The 16,726-nt window shown below is 48.8% G+C and overlaps 1 protein-coding gene across 3 annotated transcripts in view; it reads right to left on the bottom strand.

Moving 5' to 3' along the window:
* si:dkey-100n23.5 overlaps positions 1-16,726 on the bottom strand; it is a 51,281-nt gene that overhangs the window by 26,634 nt on the left and 7,921 nt on the right. For all 3 annotated transcript variants that reach the window (XM_068571831.1, XM_068571832.1, XM_068571833.1), the window contains 5 exons: positions 16,620-16,707; positions 13,395-13,484; positions 12,815-12,853; positions 7,070-7,148; positions 3,749-3,796 (listed from right to left, as the gene is read on the bottom strand). In XM_068571831.1, the coding sequence (XP_068427932.1) occupies positions 3,749-3,796; positions 7,070-7,148; positions 12,815-12,853; positions 13,395-13,484; positions 16,620-16,707 (344 nt within the window). The remainder of the gene's footprint in view (positions 1-3,748; positions 3,797-7,069; positions 7,149-12,814; positions 12,854-13,394; positions 13,485-16,619; positions 16,708-16,726) is intronic.

Raw genomic sequence — 16,726 nt, 5'->3', positions numbered from 1 at the left:
CACACAGAGACGTGTCGAAACCATGTGACTGACGGCCCTGATAACTGCCAACACTAGTTATGTACGTCATCGCTCCAGCCCGAGACACACACACACACACTCATACACACACACTCTCGGATAGCGAGGGAGGGGGATGGTGCCAGGCTGAGTCACAGAGAGAGAGAAAGAGAGAGAAAAGATCAAGAATGGCGAACGCAGGAAACTACATGCGTGAATGCAAAACAAAAGAAGTGTGTGTGTGTGTGTGTGTGTGTGTCCGCGCGTACGTGTGTGTGTGTGTGTGTGTGTGTGTGCATACGTGCGTGCGCGTGTGAGAGATAGACGGTAACAGAGAACATGTGAGGCGCAGAAGGAGGGAGATGTGGCGAAGTGAATGGAAATAACCAGAGCCGGCGGTCTTCAGACACCCAGCAGGAATCGCTTTCTCTAGTTTACACCTGCTGCTACACACACACACACACACACACACACACACACACACACACACCACACAGAGACACACACAGACACACAAACACACGCACTGACACACACATACATGCACACACGCACACACAAGGCAGAGAGCTCGCTGGCTTGGCAAGCACAATCGGGGAGGCTGTTGTTGTTGTTTTAAAGCATCGCAGCGCGTGCATAAACTCTCATAAATATTCATGTCCATGAACCTGGCTTGCTGCTTTATTCATGCTGGGTATGAGTACAAGAGAGAGAGAAAGAGAGAGAGACAGAGAGAGAGAGAGACGGGGGAAGGGAAGGGAAGGAGAGAAAACGAAAAAGAATGGGGAAAAGAGAGAGAGAGAGAGAGCAAAGTAAAAAGGCAGAGAGAAAAGCAGATGGAAACGAGGAGAGCGATAGGAAAAGAGAAAAACGAGGTAACGGAGAGTGTGATAAAAAAAACACTGCTGACTTATTTACACTCTGTGCTACACGTAGCAATTAGCCCATATGAACAGTGTGTGTGTGTGTGTGTTGCCACCCATTCATGCACACACACGTCCCTGGTGAGGGTTACGCCAGTTCAGTGTGCAGTAATTACATCTGCCACTTAGGGGCAGCATCTACATAACCTTAACCCTAACCTGCCCCCCCCCCCCCCCCACAACCCCCCACCCCACCCCACACACACACACACCTCACCCAGCTGGGTGGAGTTGTAACAACAGCTGGCAATGCAGCTTTTGACTTTTCCTGAATAGCACTGTGACACTGATCACCTTTGTGCCGGAAGCTCGTGGATTTTCAGGCTTTACGCTTGGAGTGATCCGGCGCCTCCATAGTTATGCACGGCGTGTGGGTAGGAGGCGTCTTGCCGGAGGACACTTGAATAAGATGCAGCGTCTGCAGAAAGCAGGCCAGATAAAATGATACCCCTCCCGATACCAGCGCTTTACAAGAAATCAATGATTTACTATCAGTGGGCTGTCCGGCAATTTAATGCTGCACTTCCATGAAGTTATGGGACTCACACAAAACACATTTCAAAAAGAAGAATGTTTTAAATGAAAAAGAGCAGAGTTTGAGATTAGTGCTGGGCGGTAATTTCCTGTATAATCTAAAATTTCAGGCCAGTGTATATTTGCATCACATTGTACTGTCAGAGCTAGGTTTAAATGTGCATTGAGAGTACCTTTCTCATGTGGAATAGTCTGAAGCTTGCATTCTCTCTACTGACCAGCAGGGAGTGACTCCTCGGGTTGTAAAAAGAAGGTCTCAATCACAAGTTTAAAGTATTCTTCAATACAGCATGATGATTATTTATTAAATGATGGTCCATGTAGAGTCAAATAGGCCGTATACAGCATTTCTACGTCACTCTTCAGTTTTCCTAATTATGGTAACTTCTGTTTGACGTCTGTAATCCAAGATGGCAACGGTGAAATCGACGAAGTTCACAAAACAATGGGTGACGTCAAGACGACTAGGTCAACTTCCAAGATACAGTTTATGGGTTTTACAGAACAATGAACTACCCAGAATATTTTCTCTGTAATATGGTCCCGTCGTGAAGCTGGGGCGAGTCGTGCGCGCCAGAAAATGACATAATCTTTATACAGGGTATTGAAAGCAATACAGTAGTCCCCAAATATGAGATGAACCAACAGTTAATTACTATTCCTTCTCGGCATAGTGGAGGTTAGTTTTTGTCGTTCACCCTCATCTTCTTGCTTCTTCACAGCATATTTTGTTTGTACAAAGAAAAAGAGATACGGACAATTTATCAAACACACACACACACGGTAGTTCCTCAGCTCAGCGAGAGGGAAGAGAGGAGGAAACCCGGGCTGCAGCCCAGCTGTCTGAGCCCGGTTAAGTTACTGCTGATGTAAACCCAACACGCTGGGTCCATTTTTTTTTCCAGACTTCGGAGAGTTTCCTCCAGAGCCACAGAAGACTTACAGCTGTCTTGACCGGCTGAGTAGTACTCACCACACCTAAAATGATACGCTTCCAGTATACTCTACTGCTTCTCGAATGATCAGACAGCATTGGTAATCTCCCCCCGCCCCATACCTGCACGACGTCGGATTTATGGATTAATGAACTGACCATCCAAACGTCCATAACCTCTCGACCTCGTGACTGGCCCGCTTTCATGTGAACAACTGATTGCGACACGTGAACGCTTTCCTGGAGAGACTGAAAGCCTCTCGTGTCTAATAAACTCATTCTGTTTCGAGCGTAACCCAACACTTGTGTGTAAAACCCATAGACTCTGTATAGGAAGTGGACGTGGTCGTCACCTGTTGGTTTTTGGACTGTCGTTATCAAGCCTTGAATTCATCGATTTTGGCGTCGCCATCTTATATTACAGCCAAAGTCATCTTGAGCTTTTTCACAGCCTCTGAAGAGAAGTGACCATATTTGGGATGCGGAATGAAGTAGAATGCTGTATACATTTCTGGTAGCGGCAGTGACCTGTCAATCACAGTAAGCCCGCCCTAAAGCATACTTTGCTTTATGGTCTGTTTGACTCTAAACGGACCATAACATACTAAATGCACATCAGCTGTATTGAAGGAGACTTGAAACTAGAGAGTGAGGACCATTTACTGATATTTGCAATGTTTTTACTGAGGAAATAAATCAAGACAGAAGTAGAGTAATTTTCTCATAGAATTCTATACAACCAGAGGAGTCGTCGCCAGCTGGTCAGTAGAGAAAATGCACATTTTAAGAAGCTTCCGCATTGGTTTAATTTGGCGGAACCAGAGGTTACTGCTAGGTAAAAATCGCACTTGAGCTCTCCTCTATTTCTATTTCCCTACTGCCCATGTCCTGTTTTCGTAATCTGACTTCTCTAGATATTAATATTTCTCACAGGTAGCTTTCCCTGTCCCCTTTCCCTTTCAGTAAGGTCAGGAGCAGAACGGTGAGGCACCGCAGCTTCCAAATTTAACACACACGCATACATGCGCACACCCACATTTAAATAGACATGGACGGGCACACGCACACACACACACACACACACACACACACACACACACACACAGTGAGACGCGGAGGTGTCACAAGGTCAAATTGCTCCCCGCTGTTTGACACCTACCCAGCGGGAACACAAAAGCTAATCCTGCACACACTCTAATCCTCACGCTCTGTGTGTGTGCATGTGTGTGTGCATGTGTGCGTGCATGTTTGTGTGTGTGAGCGTGTACAGGCGCTCGTGTGTGTGTGTGTGTGTGTGTGTGTGTGTGTGTGTGTGTGTGTGTGTGTGGAGAAATGTGATGGTCGGACAGGCCATTACCTTTCGTCTCTCTCTCTCTGGGTTGAAGGTTCCCAACCATGACTGCATCTGTGCAGAAAAGACACAAAATGGAAAGAAAAGGTCAGGGCAGTTACTTTGGGGGAGAAAAAAAAGTAGAAAAAAAGAAAGCAGAGTAGAGGTCTGATCATTTAAATCAGTTGTTTTTCCTGGAGAGGCCTGACGCTTGGAGGTGACACGCTGGAACAAATATCACACAGCAACTCAAAAACCCCTCCACCTTCTCCGCCTAATTCACAGCACAGTGCAAAGCTTTGAGGCAGAGGGGAGCGCTTAAGACAGCTCCCGGCATCTCACAAAAACAGGGAAGTGATCAGCTTCGGCGCACACAATGTGACACGAGGAAGAAGAAGAAAAAGGCAAAGGGTGTAGAGAAAGGGGAGACTTTCTTTTTTTTTAAAGAAGTATTAAAGAAAAAGGAAAAAGTGGAGCAAACATGGCAGATCTGAGATCTCCAGAGAGAACGTGGGAATACTTTCCGCTCTTCCTCCGTCTCCTCTCTCGGGGGAATGCAGGGAAAATGTCAACAGACGCGCGCAGGGAAACACGCACACACTCACATGCACACACACACACACACACGCACAAGACTGGGATCTGTAATGGTGGGATTGAGGCTGTGAGGGGAGGTGTGTGGGGGGGGGGGGCGCATAGGAAACCAGAAGGTTTATGTTACCCGAGACATCACAGACAAATCTCCGGAGGCCCAGTGTGAGCGTTCACACGCGCGGCACAAAGAGCCTGCGTGAACGATGTGCACTAACAGCTCCTCTGTTCTGCGATTTATTAACTGGATGTTGCCATGGTTTCTCCACGCTGACGTGATTGTCATTGTAAATCTGTGTGTGACCGTGGTGCGTTTGTGCAGCGGAAGAGCAAAAAAAAATGAAGAAATGTGCCATTTGGTCATTAGACTGAACTTGTACCACCATCCATCAGAAAACCTACAAGCATTGATAGAGAGTGGAAGATCCCAAGTCTTCGGCCAGGTCTCCGGCGTGCGTACCCGGCTTTTGTTCCAATCTCTGTTGTCTCGCCGCCGATAGTCACGCAACTCGGACGGGTTGCCGGCTAAGTGTGAGGCTTAAGAGGGGAAGGAGTGGGCATGTACAAATCGCATTTTGTAAAACAAACACGGCACCGCGCTCCCGGACCTCTCTGTCTGGCCTGATAATGACTCATTAGCTTTCAAATCCCTCTAGTTAGTGTGAGCTTGCACAGTCACTCGGAGTGTGTCCGTGTTTCTGTAAATAATCCTGTTGTAACTTGGTCTTGGTAAACTAATGAGCTCCGGAGTCGTTCCCCCCCTCAACGCCTGTCCCTGGAAAGCGGAGGAACTTCTCCGTCCAGCTAAACATCCCACCTCTCTTCGCTCAGCCTCCTCGTCTTTATCCCCTTCCCCCCAATGCGTCGCCACCTACCCTGCTTTCAAAGCTTTTGAAATGCTTTCAAGTGAGACAGCCTGCAGCTGAAAAGAGATAAGGCTTGAGCTCTTCATAAATATGATAGAGAAAGCAAAACGGCAGAGTGAGAGGGGGGGGGGACAGAGAAAGGGAGAGAGAGAAAGAGAGAGAGAGAGAGAGAGAGAGAGAGAGAGAGAGAGAGAGAGAGAGAGAGAGAGAGAGAGAGAATGTGGCGAAAAGATGGGCAAAAAGAGACAGAGACTCGGAAAGAGACACAGATGGAGGTGGAAAGGAAAAGAGAGGGAGCGGGAAAATAAGAAAAGGTACAAAGAGAGACAGGAGGCTGAGGGAGAGACGGCAGAATACTGTGAGCTGAATGAGTTATGAGATGCAGGTTGCAAACCAGTTACGTTCAAATTCATTCTCTTTATCGTATTCATGATGAAGAGAAGAGTGGTCTCTTTCCCTTCCTTTCAGCTGCCTGCAGTCTGTCTCCGAAGTCGTCTGTCTGCAGCTCCGGCTATCTTTGAATCTGTCTCACCGTCCCGCCGCTCTCGCTCTGCCGCCCAAAACAAAGGTGACTGCTCAGTCTGATGTGGTTTTAACTGGATTCCCCCCCCCCCCCCTCCTTCGCTCCGGTTTTGCATCGGATGAATAACGTCGGAATCGTGGCAAACATTTTGTCGTCCGCCACCACCTTTGGCAGCACAGCCACCACCCGCTGGCAGCACAGCCACGCGGTGTCGTCAGACCGAGGGAATGTGAGCTATGTGAACTGTGTGGAATGCTGCCCCGGGGCTTCTGCTGCACCCTCACAATGGAAAAATAAATAAATAAATGACACACAGAGCTAGGAGCCAACATAGAGCGGAGATCGACCAAGTGGTAAACCAATTAAGCGACCGATTACCTACACAAACGGACGGTTCTGAGAAGCTGGAAGGAGGGACTGGTGGACGTTTCTCAAAGCAAATACACATATGGCGCCTTCTACACACAAACAGCTACCTGACCGGCATAATTAATAACTTCGTGGACGAGTTCAAGTTCATCACAGCTTGCAGAATTGTGAAATACATTTTTTTTTTAAAAATAGTCCTGAGAGGCCAGGTTTTCAAATAGCCCAAACTGATAGACCAGAAACTCAATGTGATGAATTTACACACACACACACACACACACACACACAAGGGAAATCCTTACATTTAGGGAACTGGATCAAGTAAATGGACATTTTTCTTTTTATAAATCCTATTATGTGTTGCAAATTTAGCTCCTCCCACTCAGGTGAAAACAGAAACAGAAGATTTCACACCCCAAAAAATGTGGGATTTGTAGCTTCAAAGAATTATTATTGAAACTTGAATTTCCAGGGCATTCAACTGTACTCACCGGGTTAATTGCTGTGATCTGTGAGTTTGTTGAAAACGTAACAATCTTATTTTCCGAACATGTTAGTTTGGAGGCAGCGTGAGTTTTATGTTGTTAAACGTTGTGCATATGACGACGAACCCTCAGGTTAGCGAAACAAAACCGACAACTTCAACCAGGACCTCTTTGTGTGCCTCAGTTTACCTCTGAGTCAAGTCTGTTTTTTCAAGATTCATTCTTAAAATGATCATTTATTATCGCCGCAGCGTTCATGCATATTACCACTGTAATAAAATAAATGATTGAAAAGAAAAACATCCTGATTCATTCGACCCCTGGACTTGCTCCCAACCATGAGATGATACATCACCAACAAGGTTTTTCTCGACTCTCTTATCTTTTTGTGAGACTTCTCGGAGATGTCAGCTTTCACTACCGTCACTTTTGGAAAAGGTCACAATGCACTTGGATTCAGCTAAACTGCCGGTGTTTCGGGCGGCGAGCGGTTTCACGCGTGTCGAGCACTCACCCTCGCGTTGGCCACGCAGATTATCCTGGCGTTGCAGCAGATCATCAAGAAGATGAGGACAAACAGAGGCACGTACCATCTGCAACAACAACAAAAAAGCACAAACACGAGCAGGTCGTAAGAAAACTACAAAGAAAATGTCACATGAAGGATTTAATTAATTTTTTATTCACACGTAAAGCGTCATTCATCCTAATAGAATTCATACTACGACGTAATACCATACTAGGTGTCCAGTGTTGAGATAGTAGGGCTGTCTGAAGCGATTAGAGAGAAACTCATCTAATAAAATTCCCTCTGCAATCTGAGAAGGCCATCGTTGTTGAGATAGGATTTGGTGGCTTTGTTTCGCTTTGTTTCCTCATGACTCGGCCTCTAAACATGAAACACTTCCATCCATGTCCTCCCTGAAACACACACAACTAATAGTGTTAAGGTATAAAGGTAAGACTGTGTGGACACAGGACAGCATTGTTCTTAACAACTGATGCATAGAGGACGCACAGTTTTGCACATGAACCAACAACAGAGCAGGAGCAGGCCTGACTCAGCGCCTCTGGGCCGTGCTGCACATGAAGTGTCCGTGAGCAGAGAGAAAGGCAGATAAAGAACGAAAGCTAATGCAAAGTCACTGCGACCGGAAATGCATGGCATTCCTATGGGAGGAAGGTTTTTGACAATCAAGGAAGGCGCACGGGAGAGAACAACATGTCAGGTATTTCTGAGAGAGAGAGAGAGAGAGAGAAAGAGAGAGAGAGAGAAAGAGAGAGAGAGAGAGAGAGAGAGAGAGAGAGAGAGAGAGAGAGAGAGAGAGAGAGAGAAACCGGATGAGGGGGGAGGGAGGGGTAAGGGTGATGGATTTGCTGGAATGGCAGCCTCGTGTTATGCAACCTCTCGGGAGGTGATGTAAGCTCGGAGGAGTTTCAGCCTCTCCCTCTAATCATGAAACAGCCCTTTGTCTTGCTTTGATAGACAGGCTCCTGGCCACCGCGTCCCTCCGCTCAGCCTCAGTCTCACTCTGAGCGGTCCAGAACCCCCTCCCCCCCTGCCCGAGCACCTGGCACAAATGCGTCGCCCTCCGCGACGCATTTGTGCCAGGTGCTGGGCCGTGCAGAGAAGAAACATCGGGAGTAGCTATCAGAGGCCCGATCATGATCCATGGGAAAAACAGCTGACATTCGAAACAGAGACTGAATGTGTCTCTGACCCATAGGGCTTCAAAGGAAAATGGACTGGGAATGACGCTGTGTCTGGAAAGTCCTTGACATGTGTGCTAAAAACTGCAAGTTTGAGCAGCATCAAAAAAGGCACATTTTAGGTTCTTGGCCTATTTTCACTTCGTCCACGCTCGTCTTCAAAGCTTGCTGGTCTGGAAAAAAAACCTCACTGAGCATTATCAAATTCAACTCGTTATTGGCAGTAGAATCCGAGATGGTAGCCGTTTGTTTCACGAAGGAAGGGGGGGGATCCTGCTTTACACATCCATGTTCCTTCACGCCTTGTATGGAGCATCAATATGCAAAGAACATCCTCTTTGAACGTGTGCGCGTGCGTTTGTGTATGTGCGCGTCCATGTAGGTTCAATAATGGCATAGGACAATGATGAAAGCGTTTTCGGGGGTGGTGCTGGGGGGGGAGGGCGAGCGTCACCTCGGTGTGATTTAATAACCCGCGCTCCGGCATAAACAGCGTCCAATTACGCCAGCGCGTGTCCCGCTAATGATGGAGAGACGAGGTGGGGTGGGGGAGGGGGGCGGGCGGGTTGGCAGAGAGGGAAAAGGAGGGGGTGGCCTTTTTAACGATAGCGTGGGGGGGTGGGGAGAGGCTGCGAGGAGCGGAGAATGACGGGCGGCAGCTACAAAGTGCTCTAATTAGCATGATAATGATCTGCCATTAGAGTCCGCTGTGCTCTACAGCTGAGCACTACGAGAGAGAGAGAGAGAGAGAGAGAGAGAGAGAGAGAGACAGAGAGAGAGAGAGAGGAGGAGGGGGAGAGAGAGAGAGAGAGAGAGAGAGAGAGAGAGAGAGAGAGAAAGACACGGAGGGCGGGAGTGAGAGAATAGAGAGAGAGAGAGAGAGAGAGAGAAAGAGACGGAGGGCGGGAGTGAGAGAATAGAGAGATTGAAATAGAGGCAGAGAAAGAGATGCAGGGTGGGCATGAGGATGATAAAAGCGAAGACAAGAATAGAGGTGAGAACGGGGGAAAGGTGGCTGGATGACGGCAGATCGTGGGTCAGGAGGACCAGGAAGGGCAGAAATAAGAAATAGGCATCGGGTGATTAAAAGACAGGGAAAAGGGTGAGGTCATTCTCCTGTGACAGGAATAGCAGAAGGAAGCTGCAGCCGATGGATCAAGCACGTGAAGGACGGACAGAAAAAAACGGTAAACGCAGAGGGGATTGTGAGAGGACAACAGTGAGCTTTGAGCCAGAGTGGAAGCCTGGAAGTGGCAGAGAGAAAAGACCGTCGCAGACGCGCTGAGATTCGATCTCTCGGCCCCGGCACGGCCCTCCCTCCAGCACCACTCTGAAGTGAAGAATGAGGTTGGGATGAAAGAAGCCTTAATTGAAGTGCTCGGTAGGAGATGGGAGAACACTGCAGGGACCCGTCTGTGCGGGTTAGCGCTCAACTTTGACAAAGCAAGATCCTACTGCTGAGTGATGGATCAAGATTTACCTGTTCAACCACTCAGACAGGGACAGGACAACCCGGGAGACACAAAGACCAGCAGGAGCAGGGTGTGTGTCCGTGTGTGTGAGTGTGTGTGTGGCGTGTATCACCAGATACACTGGTGTCAAAGTTAAAAAGGGAACAAAATTAAGGCTCCATCCACACTAATACGTTTTCATTTAAAACTGGCGTTTTAAAACAAAAACCATCTAACAGCCTTAAAACAAATATCTCGTGACTATTCTCTACTTTCTCGATAATCTTCCTTGATACATTAAAAGAGACAAACAGATCTTTCAAAAGTTAGTGACAAGGCTGCAGGTCTTGCTCAGTCTCTCTCTCTGCACACAAATATACTTTAAAATGAACAAGGTTTACTAGATTATGGGTCAATAGATTTGGTCAACACTCGTTTCCTCGGTTTCGTTGTCTGTCCTCCCATCGTAGCTCTGCTTTTGTTTGTTTACAGTTTCTTTGTGAACTTAATAGTTAAGCGGAACAAAATAATCATTATTAGAGAAAGACATTTGTGTCCATCGCCCTCCTCTAAGTGGTCAACTGGGACTTCAAACTCGCTCCGTAGGACCGATAACGCTGCTGGGTGCGCTGCTCGCTCCAATGACAACTTACTGTCTCCGCACGTTGGCAGGAACAGAATCAAAGCAGCTGCTAGTTTTGACAACAAGGTCAGTAATGCCTATAATCTGTTATCCATGGTGAATTAACCTCAGGTCGGTTGGTAATCAAGTTGTTATTGTTGTTTGTTTTCTTCCGATGGTTTGACGATTCAGGGAAGGACACGGCGTGGCTGCTAAGACCCGATCGAGTAGCTAACGCGGGTGTGTACGTCCTTGTTTTCAAAGGTCTACTTTTCCACCTGTCCACACTTCGAGTCATCGAGTTTTCAAACTAACCAGCGTCAGTAGCCATTTCAAACCCTTTTGTTTTTGGGGGGTAGTGTGGACGCTTGGTGTTACCGTAGCTAAAGATGCAGTGTAAAATAGAAACGTAGTCGTGTGGATGCTAGCAGCTCTGTGAGTCTGTACTTTTGAGGTAAATGCTAGCTTCAAAATGCTCACAATGACAATGCAAATGTAGGGAAGTTTAGATGTTAATAATGTTTACAATGTTTGGTGAGTTACTATGCTAATATTTGCTAAAAAAGCACTAAAAATTAAAGATAGCTGAGATTAATCATAAATTCTCATAAGTAAAGGTCAAATTAAGTTTTCGACTCGATGATGGCGCTGGCTAAAAAGGTCAGGGATCCAAAGTTATTAGAGTTCATCATGACGGGAACATGAATGTGTGACCCAAATGTCATCGCAATACATCTATTCCCACCACTTCTCTACTTTGAGCCATCTAGTTAAAGGAACCCAAAAAGGAGTTCCCAAAAACATTGTTTGGCCACCTTTTCCTTTTTTTAAAAAAGATAAATCTTCTTGGAACCATGAATGTCTACGCAAAAAGTTGTATACAAGTCTATTGAGTCGATGTTAAGACTTCAAACTTTTGGTGGCACGAGAGGAGAAGTCAGTTGAATACCAAGTCATTAAAATTCATCCTCTTGACACCATGAATGTCCGTATTGAATGTCACGGCAATCCATCCAATAGTTGCCAAGACATGTCACTAAAAACCAGAAATGTCGAGCTCACGGAAAAGTCAGGGGGTCACCAAAAGTCATTATGATTCATCCTCTGGGGACCAAGATTTCATCCAATCACTGTTGAGATATTGCAACCCGACACCAAAGTGCTTGACCGACTTTACCGTCCCTGAGCCGCCCGGCTAATTATAAGCTTTCATTTGTCATTCCCTCCGTTTCTCGGTGCCACGTCTGACCGCGGACCCATGACACACACCGACGGGGACCTCTAAGAGCGGTGACTCAGCTAAGCTCGAGTGCTTCCAATTGCTGACTCAACCCCTGAAATTCTGCACCTCCGTCACAAAACGCTGTCCTCGGCTTTTCAGTCTCCTTCCTCTCCCATCCCCTTTCACACCGTCCTCCTCCTCCGAGCCCCCCCGCCCTGCTCTGTCCTGTCTGCGCCGCTTCGCTGAACTCTGATGAAGACACACTGCGGGGGAGTGGGCAGAGACGAGGGCAATCTATTTTGCTCGCTCTCTTCTCTCTCTCTCTTTTCCCGGTCCTGCTATGCCGCCCCTCTTTCCTTCCCCTGCTGAGTAATTCCCCGTCTCTCTAACTGCACCCCCGTATGTCTCCCCTCCCGCCTTTTCCACTTCTCACCTTTAACGCTAAAACCTCTGCTCTCCTGCGCCCTGTCCCTGGCAAGCTGTCGGCGGTGCGCAAGGTTTTTTTTCCCTTCTCCCTTCCTTGACGGGTGCTGCCGTGGCCTCTAATCTCTCGTCTGGTTTGATGTAATTAGAGCTAATGAAGATTCCCTGATCCTCTGAGCGACTCGTCCCCCTGGGCCACGACAGCGTGGAAAACTAGAAAGAGCCAGGGAGCAGAGGAGCACTGATAAAAGAGACACAGGCTCGTTTAGCGCAGCTGATAGCTATGTGTTGTTCTGCATGTGTGTGTGTGTGTGAGTGTGTGTGTGCTTATTTGTTTAGAAAGATTGATTCCCTGCTGATGCTGCGAGCAGCAACGCGATTACCTTGGCTCATGGCAAAGTGTTGTTGTGTGCGTTTGTGCGTGTGTCCGTGTGTGTGTGTGTGTGTGTGTGTGTGTGGCTAAGCGTCTGTGCCGGGGGATTGGCAGAGCCCTGGCAGACTTAGGGCCAGTTGCAGAAAGCAGTAGACAGGCATAATCCTTCATAGCCCTCCTAAACACTTAAATACACAGTGTAGCAACTCCCCTAAATCTGACAAGGCAGAGACAGGCACATCCACATGTGCGCGCACACACACACACACACACACGCACACACACACACACACACACACACACACACACACACATCTTGGCCTTACACCAAGAGGGAAAAAACCCCGAAGGCTCCCCTGACATGCAACCCTTCACATTTCCCCTCTCCCACCTCCACCCCCCCCAATCACCACCAGTGGGGGGACGCTTTGATGCCGGCGCTGAAAGGGTCTACTTACATCCCAAATCTCCAGGCTACGTGATCGTCTGTGATCCAGCTGGGGGAAGAGAGAGAGAGAGAGAGAGAGAGAGAGAGAGCAATGAGGGGGTTACAAAGGAAAGGGAGCGCGTGAGCGGAAGAGAGACTTGTGTGACTGCGGAGGGGGAGGGGGGATAGGAGGGGGGGGGGGGCTGTGCAGCTGTAGCTATTAATAAGCCGAGAGTGGAAAGAGAGAGCCGAGCCCGGAGATTAAGGGCTCTGTCCCAATTCTCATTCTGCCGCCTCCTCTCCTCGGCCTCCCCCCCCCCACACTCTCTCCTCACTTCTTTAACCACCCTCCAAACAAATGATGCCGTTCCTATTCACCACCGAGGACCGGAGAGTCTGAGGCGGAGTTTTACTCTTCAAAGATGTGCTGATAATTGCCAATTTTGATCACATAGAATCTTATGTGGGAGGGAGCCTGTCTGCAGCTGGAACGAGGCCAGCGCAGTGGCCCCTCGTTGAAAGGAAAAGACATTTAACAGAAAATCCGCCGTGGCTTGCTGAAGAAAAGAAAGAAAAAAAGGAGCTGTAGCTGGACGGTCGGCCGTACTCACCACCAGGCTCCCGCGGGGCCGTAGTAACCCTTCAGCAGGGGCAAGGAGGCCATGACCAGAGGAACCCCCCATGCCATCAGATGGTACAACCTGATAAAAGGCAGACATTTATTTCATCATACGCACCGAGACCAGGGGAGCTTTGCCCCTGAGAAGAAAAAGAAAAAAAGGATACACATGTCTAAATTGATTCTTCCCTTCTTCGGTTCGTCCCTTTGTCGGCGCTCACATCAGGATCGTTTTCTTCAGGTGCGGCCCATGGGGACACAAACCATAATAACCCTCACTATTGTGCAAAAAGATGGCGTCTGCCTCAAAACCACAAACAGGATGCAGATTCTCACTTGTCGGCTTGTAGCTGCCACAACATTTGCGGACAAAGCTGATTTCACTTGACTTTACTGCACACGTTTATAGATGAAAGGGTCTGAAAGAGCTGGAGAGGCTCGTACTAGCTATCAATGAAAAAAATGATAGGATCAGTGACGGCCTTCTAAGAAATCTCAATCTCTGAACTTGGCTCGGTGTGTGTGTGTGTGTGTGTCAGACAGATGAGGTGTGCGCTCCAGTGTCTTGGGCGCCGGTGTGGGCGTCAATACTTTATAGAGCGCACAGCGTCGCCCGGTCAATAGAGTGGAAGTCCTGCCCTGACTTGTTCCAAGTGTGGTCAATCGAGCGGTTGGCGACGCAGCTGACACGCACTCAATCGCTCTCGGGCTTGGGCGGCGCGCGCGCACACACACACACACACACACACACACGCACACACACACTCTCTCACACTCTGATTTCACCGGGGCACGCTGTGTCTCCCCTCTCTGCCCTCAACTGATGGACAGCGGAGCGTGTGGGAGGTGGTGGAGAACGTGCGGCGGCTGGTGGTTTAAAAAGAGCAGAATAGTGGGTGGGAAAGAGACATAGGAGACATTATAGATTCAGATTCAGAGAGAGAGAGACAGAGAGAGAGAGAGAGAGAGAGAGAGAGAGAGAGAGAGAGAGAGTTTAGATCGAACACAAGAGGGAGAGTGCGTGAGAGGGAGAACAAGGAAGAACGGGGGAGAAAAAGGAAATGGTTGAAGCTTTAAAAAAAAAGAGAGCAACTGAGCGAATAAAGGACTAAAAGAGAGAAAGAGAGAGAGAGTGAGAGAGAGAGGTGGTGGGAGGAGAGATATAAATGCTGAAATCAGTGCTGCCAGTCCGTGGCGTGACGATTGGTGCAGGGAGGGGGCTGGGGGGGGCCTTGTCAGGAAATCAATGTCGAGAGCTCGCAGACCCCGCACACACACGCACGCACACGCCAGTACGCACGCAGAGGCGTGCTGCCTGCAGCACACACACCGCACACTCGCAGCGCTTTTGAGAGGGAGATGACGAGGTCCGGGGCTGCGCGCAACATGGGCTTAATGAGGCACAGCAGGGCCGCTATGCGCTCTGTATTTCACACACCTGCACGCACGCACACTAACACACGTGCAGACACACACACACACACACACACGCACAACCACACACACACACACACACACGCAAGCTCATATAGAAATCTCTCTAGGGGCTCAATCTCATTTCTCACTGCCTCACACCACTTCCTAGCCAACCCCACCTCCCCCCACCCCCGTTTGCCTGAATCCGCCCTTCAAACGCACATTAACACGCGCACGCACCCGCACCCACGCACAAACACACTTCCCGTCCTCTCTTGCATCCACTTCAATCACTCTTAGATCATCCAGCCTCCGTTCTCCATCTCCTCTGGCGATTTGTTCATTCATAAACCATCACGCTGTGCCGTCACTCTGTGCGTGCGCACGTGTGTGTATGTGTGTGTGTGAGGTTGGGTGAAGGGGCTGAGGGGTAGCCTAATTGTGCATGCATGCAGAGCCCCATACCCGCCTACCGAAACGCATGCAGCTTATCTATGCGCAGTCAATACGCAACAACCCCCCTGACGCCCCGTCCTCACGTTGCTCCATAACCTATTAAGCGCAGAGCTTTTTTTTCTTTCTTTCTCTTCTTTCCCTGCGTGATCGTCCCGACGCTGAAACACAGACACATCCTACGCCCGCCTGGTCCCTCTGGACCCATGAGATGGTGTACAGCTGACAAGGCTCTGGAGCGCGCTGATTTTGCCCCCCTCTTCACCCCCACCACTACCACCACACCCCACCCTGCATGCCCCCCTTTCCCTGCGCCCCATAAAGCCGTCTCCCTCTGAGTTATAACACCATTATATCGTCTGGCTTATTGCTAATCAATGCAGGGAAACTCCCATGGGTGAGGGGGAAAGAGGGGGGTATATTTGAGGGGGGGGGTGTACCTATTTTTCCCCCGGCCAACCCCCCTCACACATGGATGGATGGAAGGGGTGTGTGCATCTACGCACCTCTACGCGCATCTACGGGACACAACCACGGAACAATCGACTTGCAAAACTTGTAAAAGGTTTTTTTCCTTCTTTTTCCTCCCACCCACAGAGCGCATACATTTATTTTTTTGTGTGTCACAGAGCTTCATGCAGGGATGGAAAATATCTCTCTCTTTCTCTCACACACACACACACACACACACACACACACACTCTGCTGCTGCTGCTGCGGAGAGCGCTCATGGGAGTTTGAGCGACAGAAACGTAGAGCCGCAGAGCGTGAAGACTGGCGAGCACGCACACGCACACACTTAACGGCTGACACTCACTCCCTTTTCAATTAGAGCGTCGGCTGGAACAGAAAGGGGGAGGAGAGGAGGAGGAGGAGGAGGGAAGGAAGGGGGCTGTCAATGCTCCGCGGGGAGACAGATGCTCTGGCGGACCAAACGTATTCGCGCACACACACACGCGCGCGCGCGTGTACACGCACGTACGCAAAGGGAAACGATCGCAACAAGAGACAAACGCACATTTATCGAAGGAGACACACGGAGGTGGACGTGGAGACGAGAAGCGCACGAGAGACAGAGACGTGAAATAATGTGTCGATTACACGATTACGTGGCTCGTCAGAAAACCAATCGGCGACTATATTGATAATCAATTAAACATGTAAGTAATCTAGAAGCCTATCACTATCATGCGGCTCCACTGTGAGGGTCTACTGCTGGTCTCAAATTTGAAACATTGTCGAATTAAATCACAAAAAAACAAGGAAACACACTGGAGAAAAGAATCAGTAATTCAACCAATCGATGGAGGGAATAATTAATAGCTGCAGCATTAAGTGCCCCACTCACATCTCGTATCTGTTGGTGCTGATTTCCCGCACCAGGTTGAGGTACAGGTTCACTGTGATGAGGCAAACCCAGGCCAAGGCACTCCAGTCTGCAGAGACACACAGAAA

The sequence above is a fragment of the Clinocottus analis genome, unplaced genomic scaffold (assembly GCF_023055335.1).
Source record: "Clinocottus analis isolate CAN_PGR_092001 unplaced genomic scaffold, fCliAna1.0.p SCAF_12, whole genome shotgun sequence".
Classification (NCBI taxonomy): domain Eukaryota; kingdom Metazoa; phylum Chordata; class Actinopteri; order Perciformes; family Cottidae; genus Clinocottus; species Clinocottus analis.
Note: the sequence above shows the minus strand (reverse complement) of the source record. Positions and strands in the feature narration are given on the sequence as shown.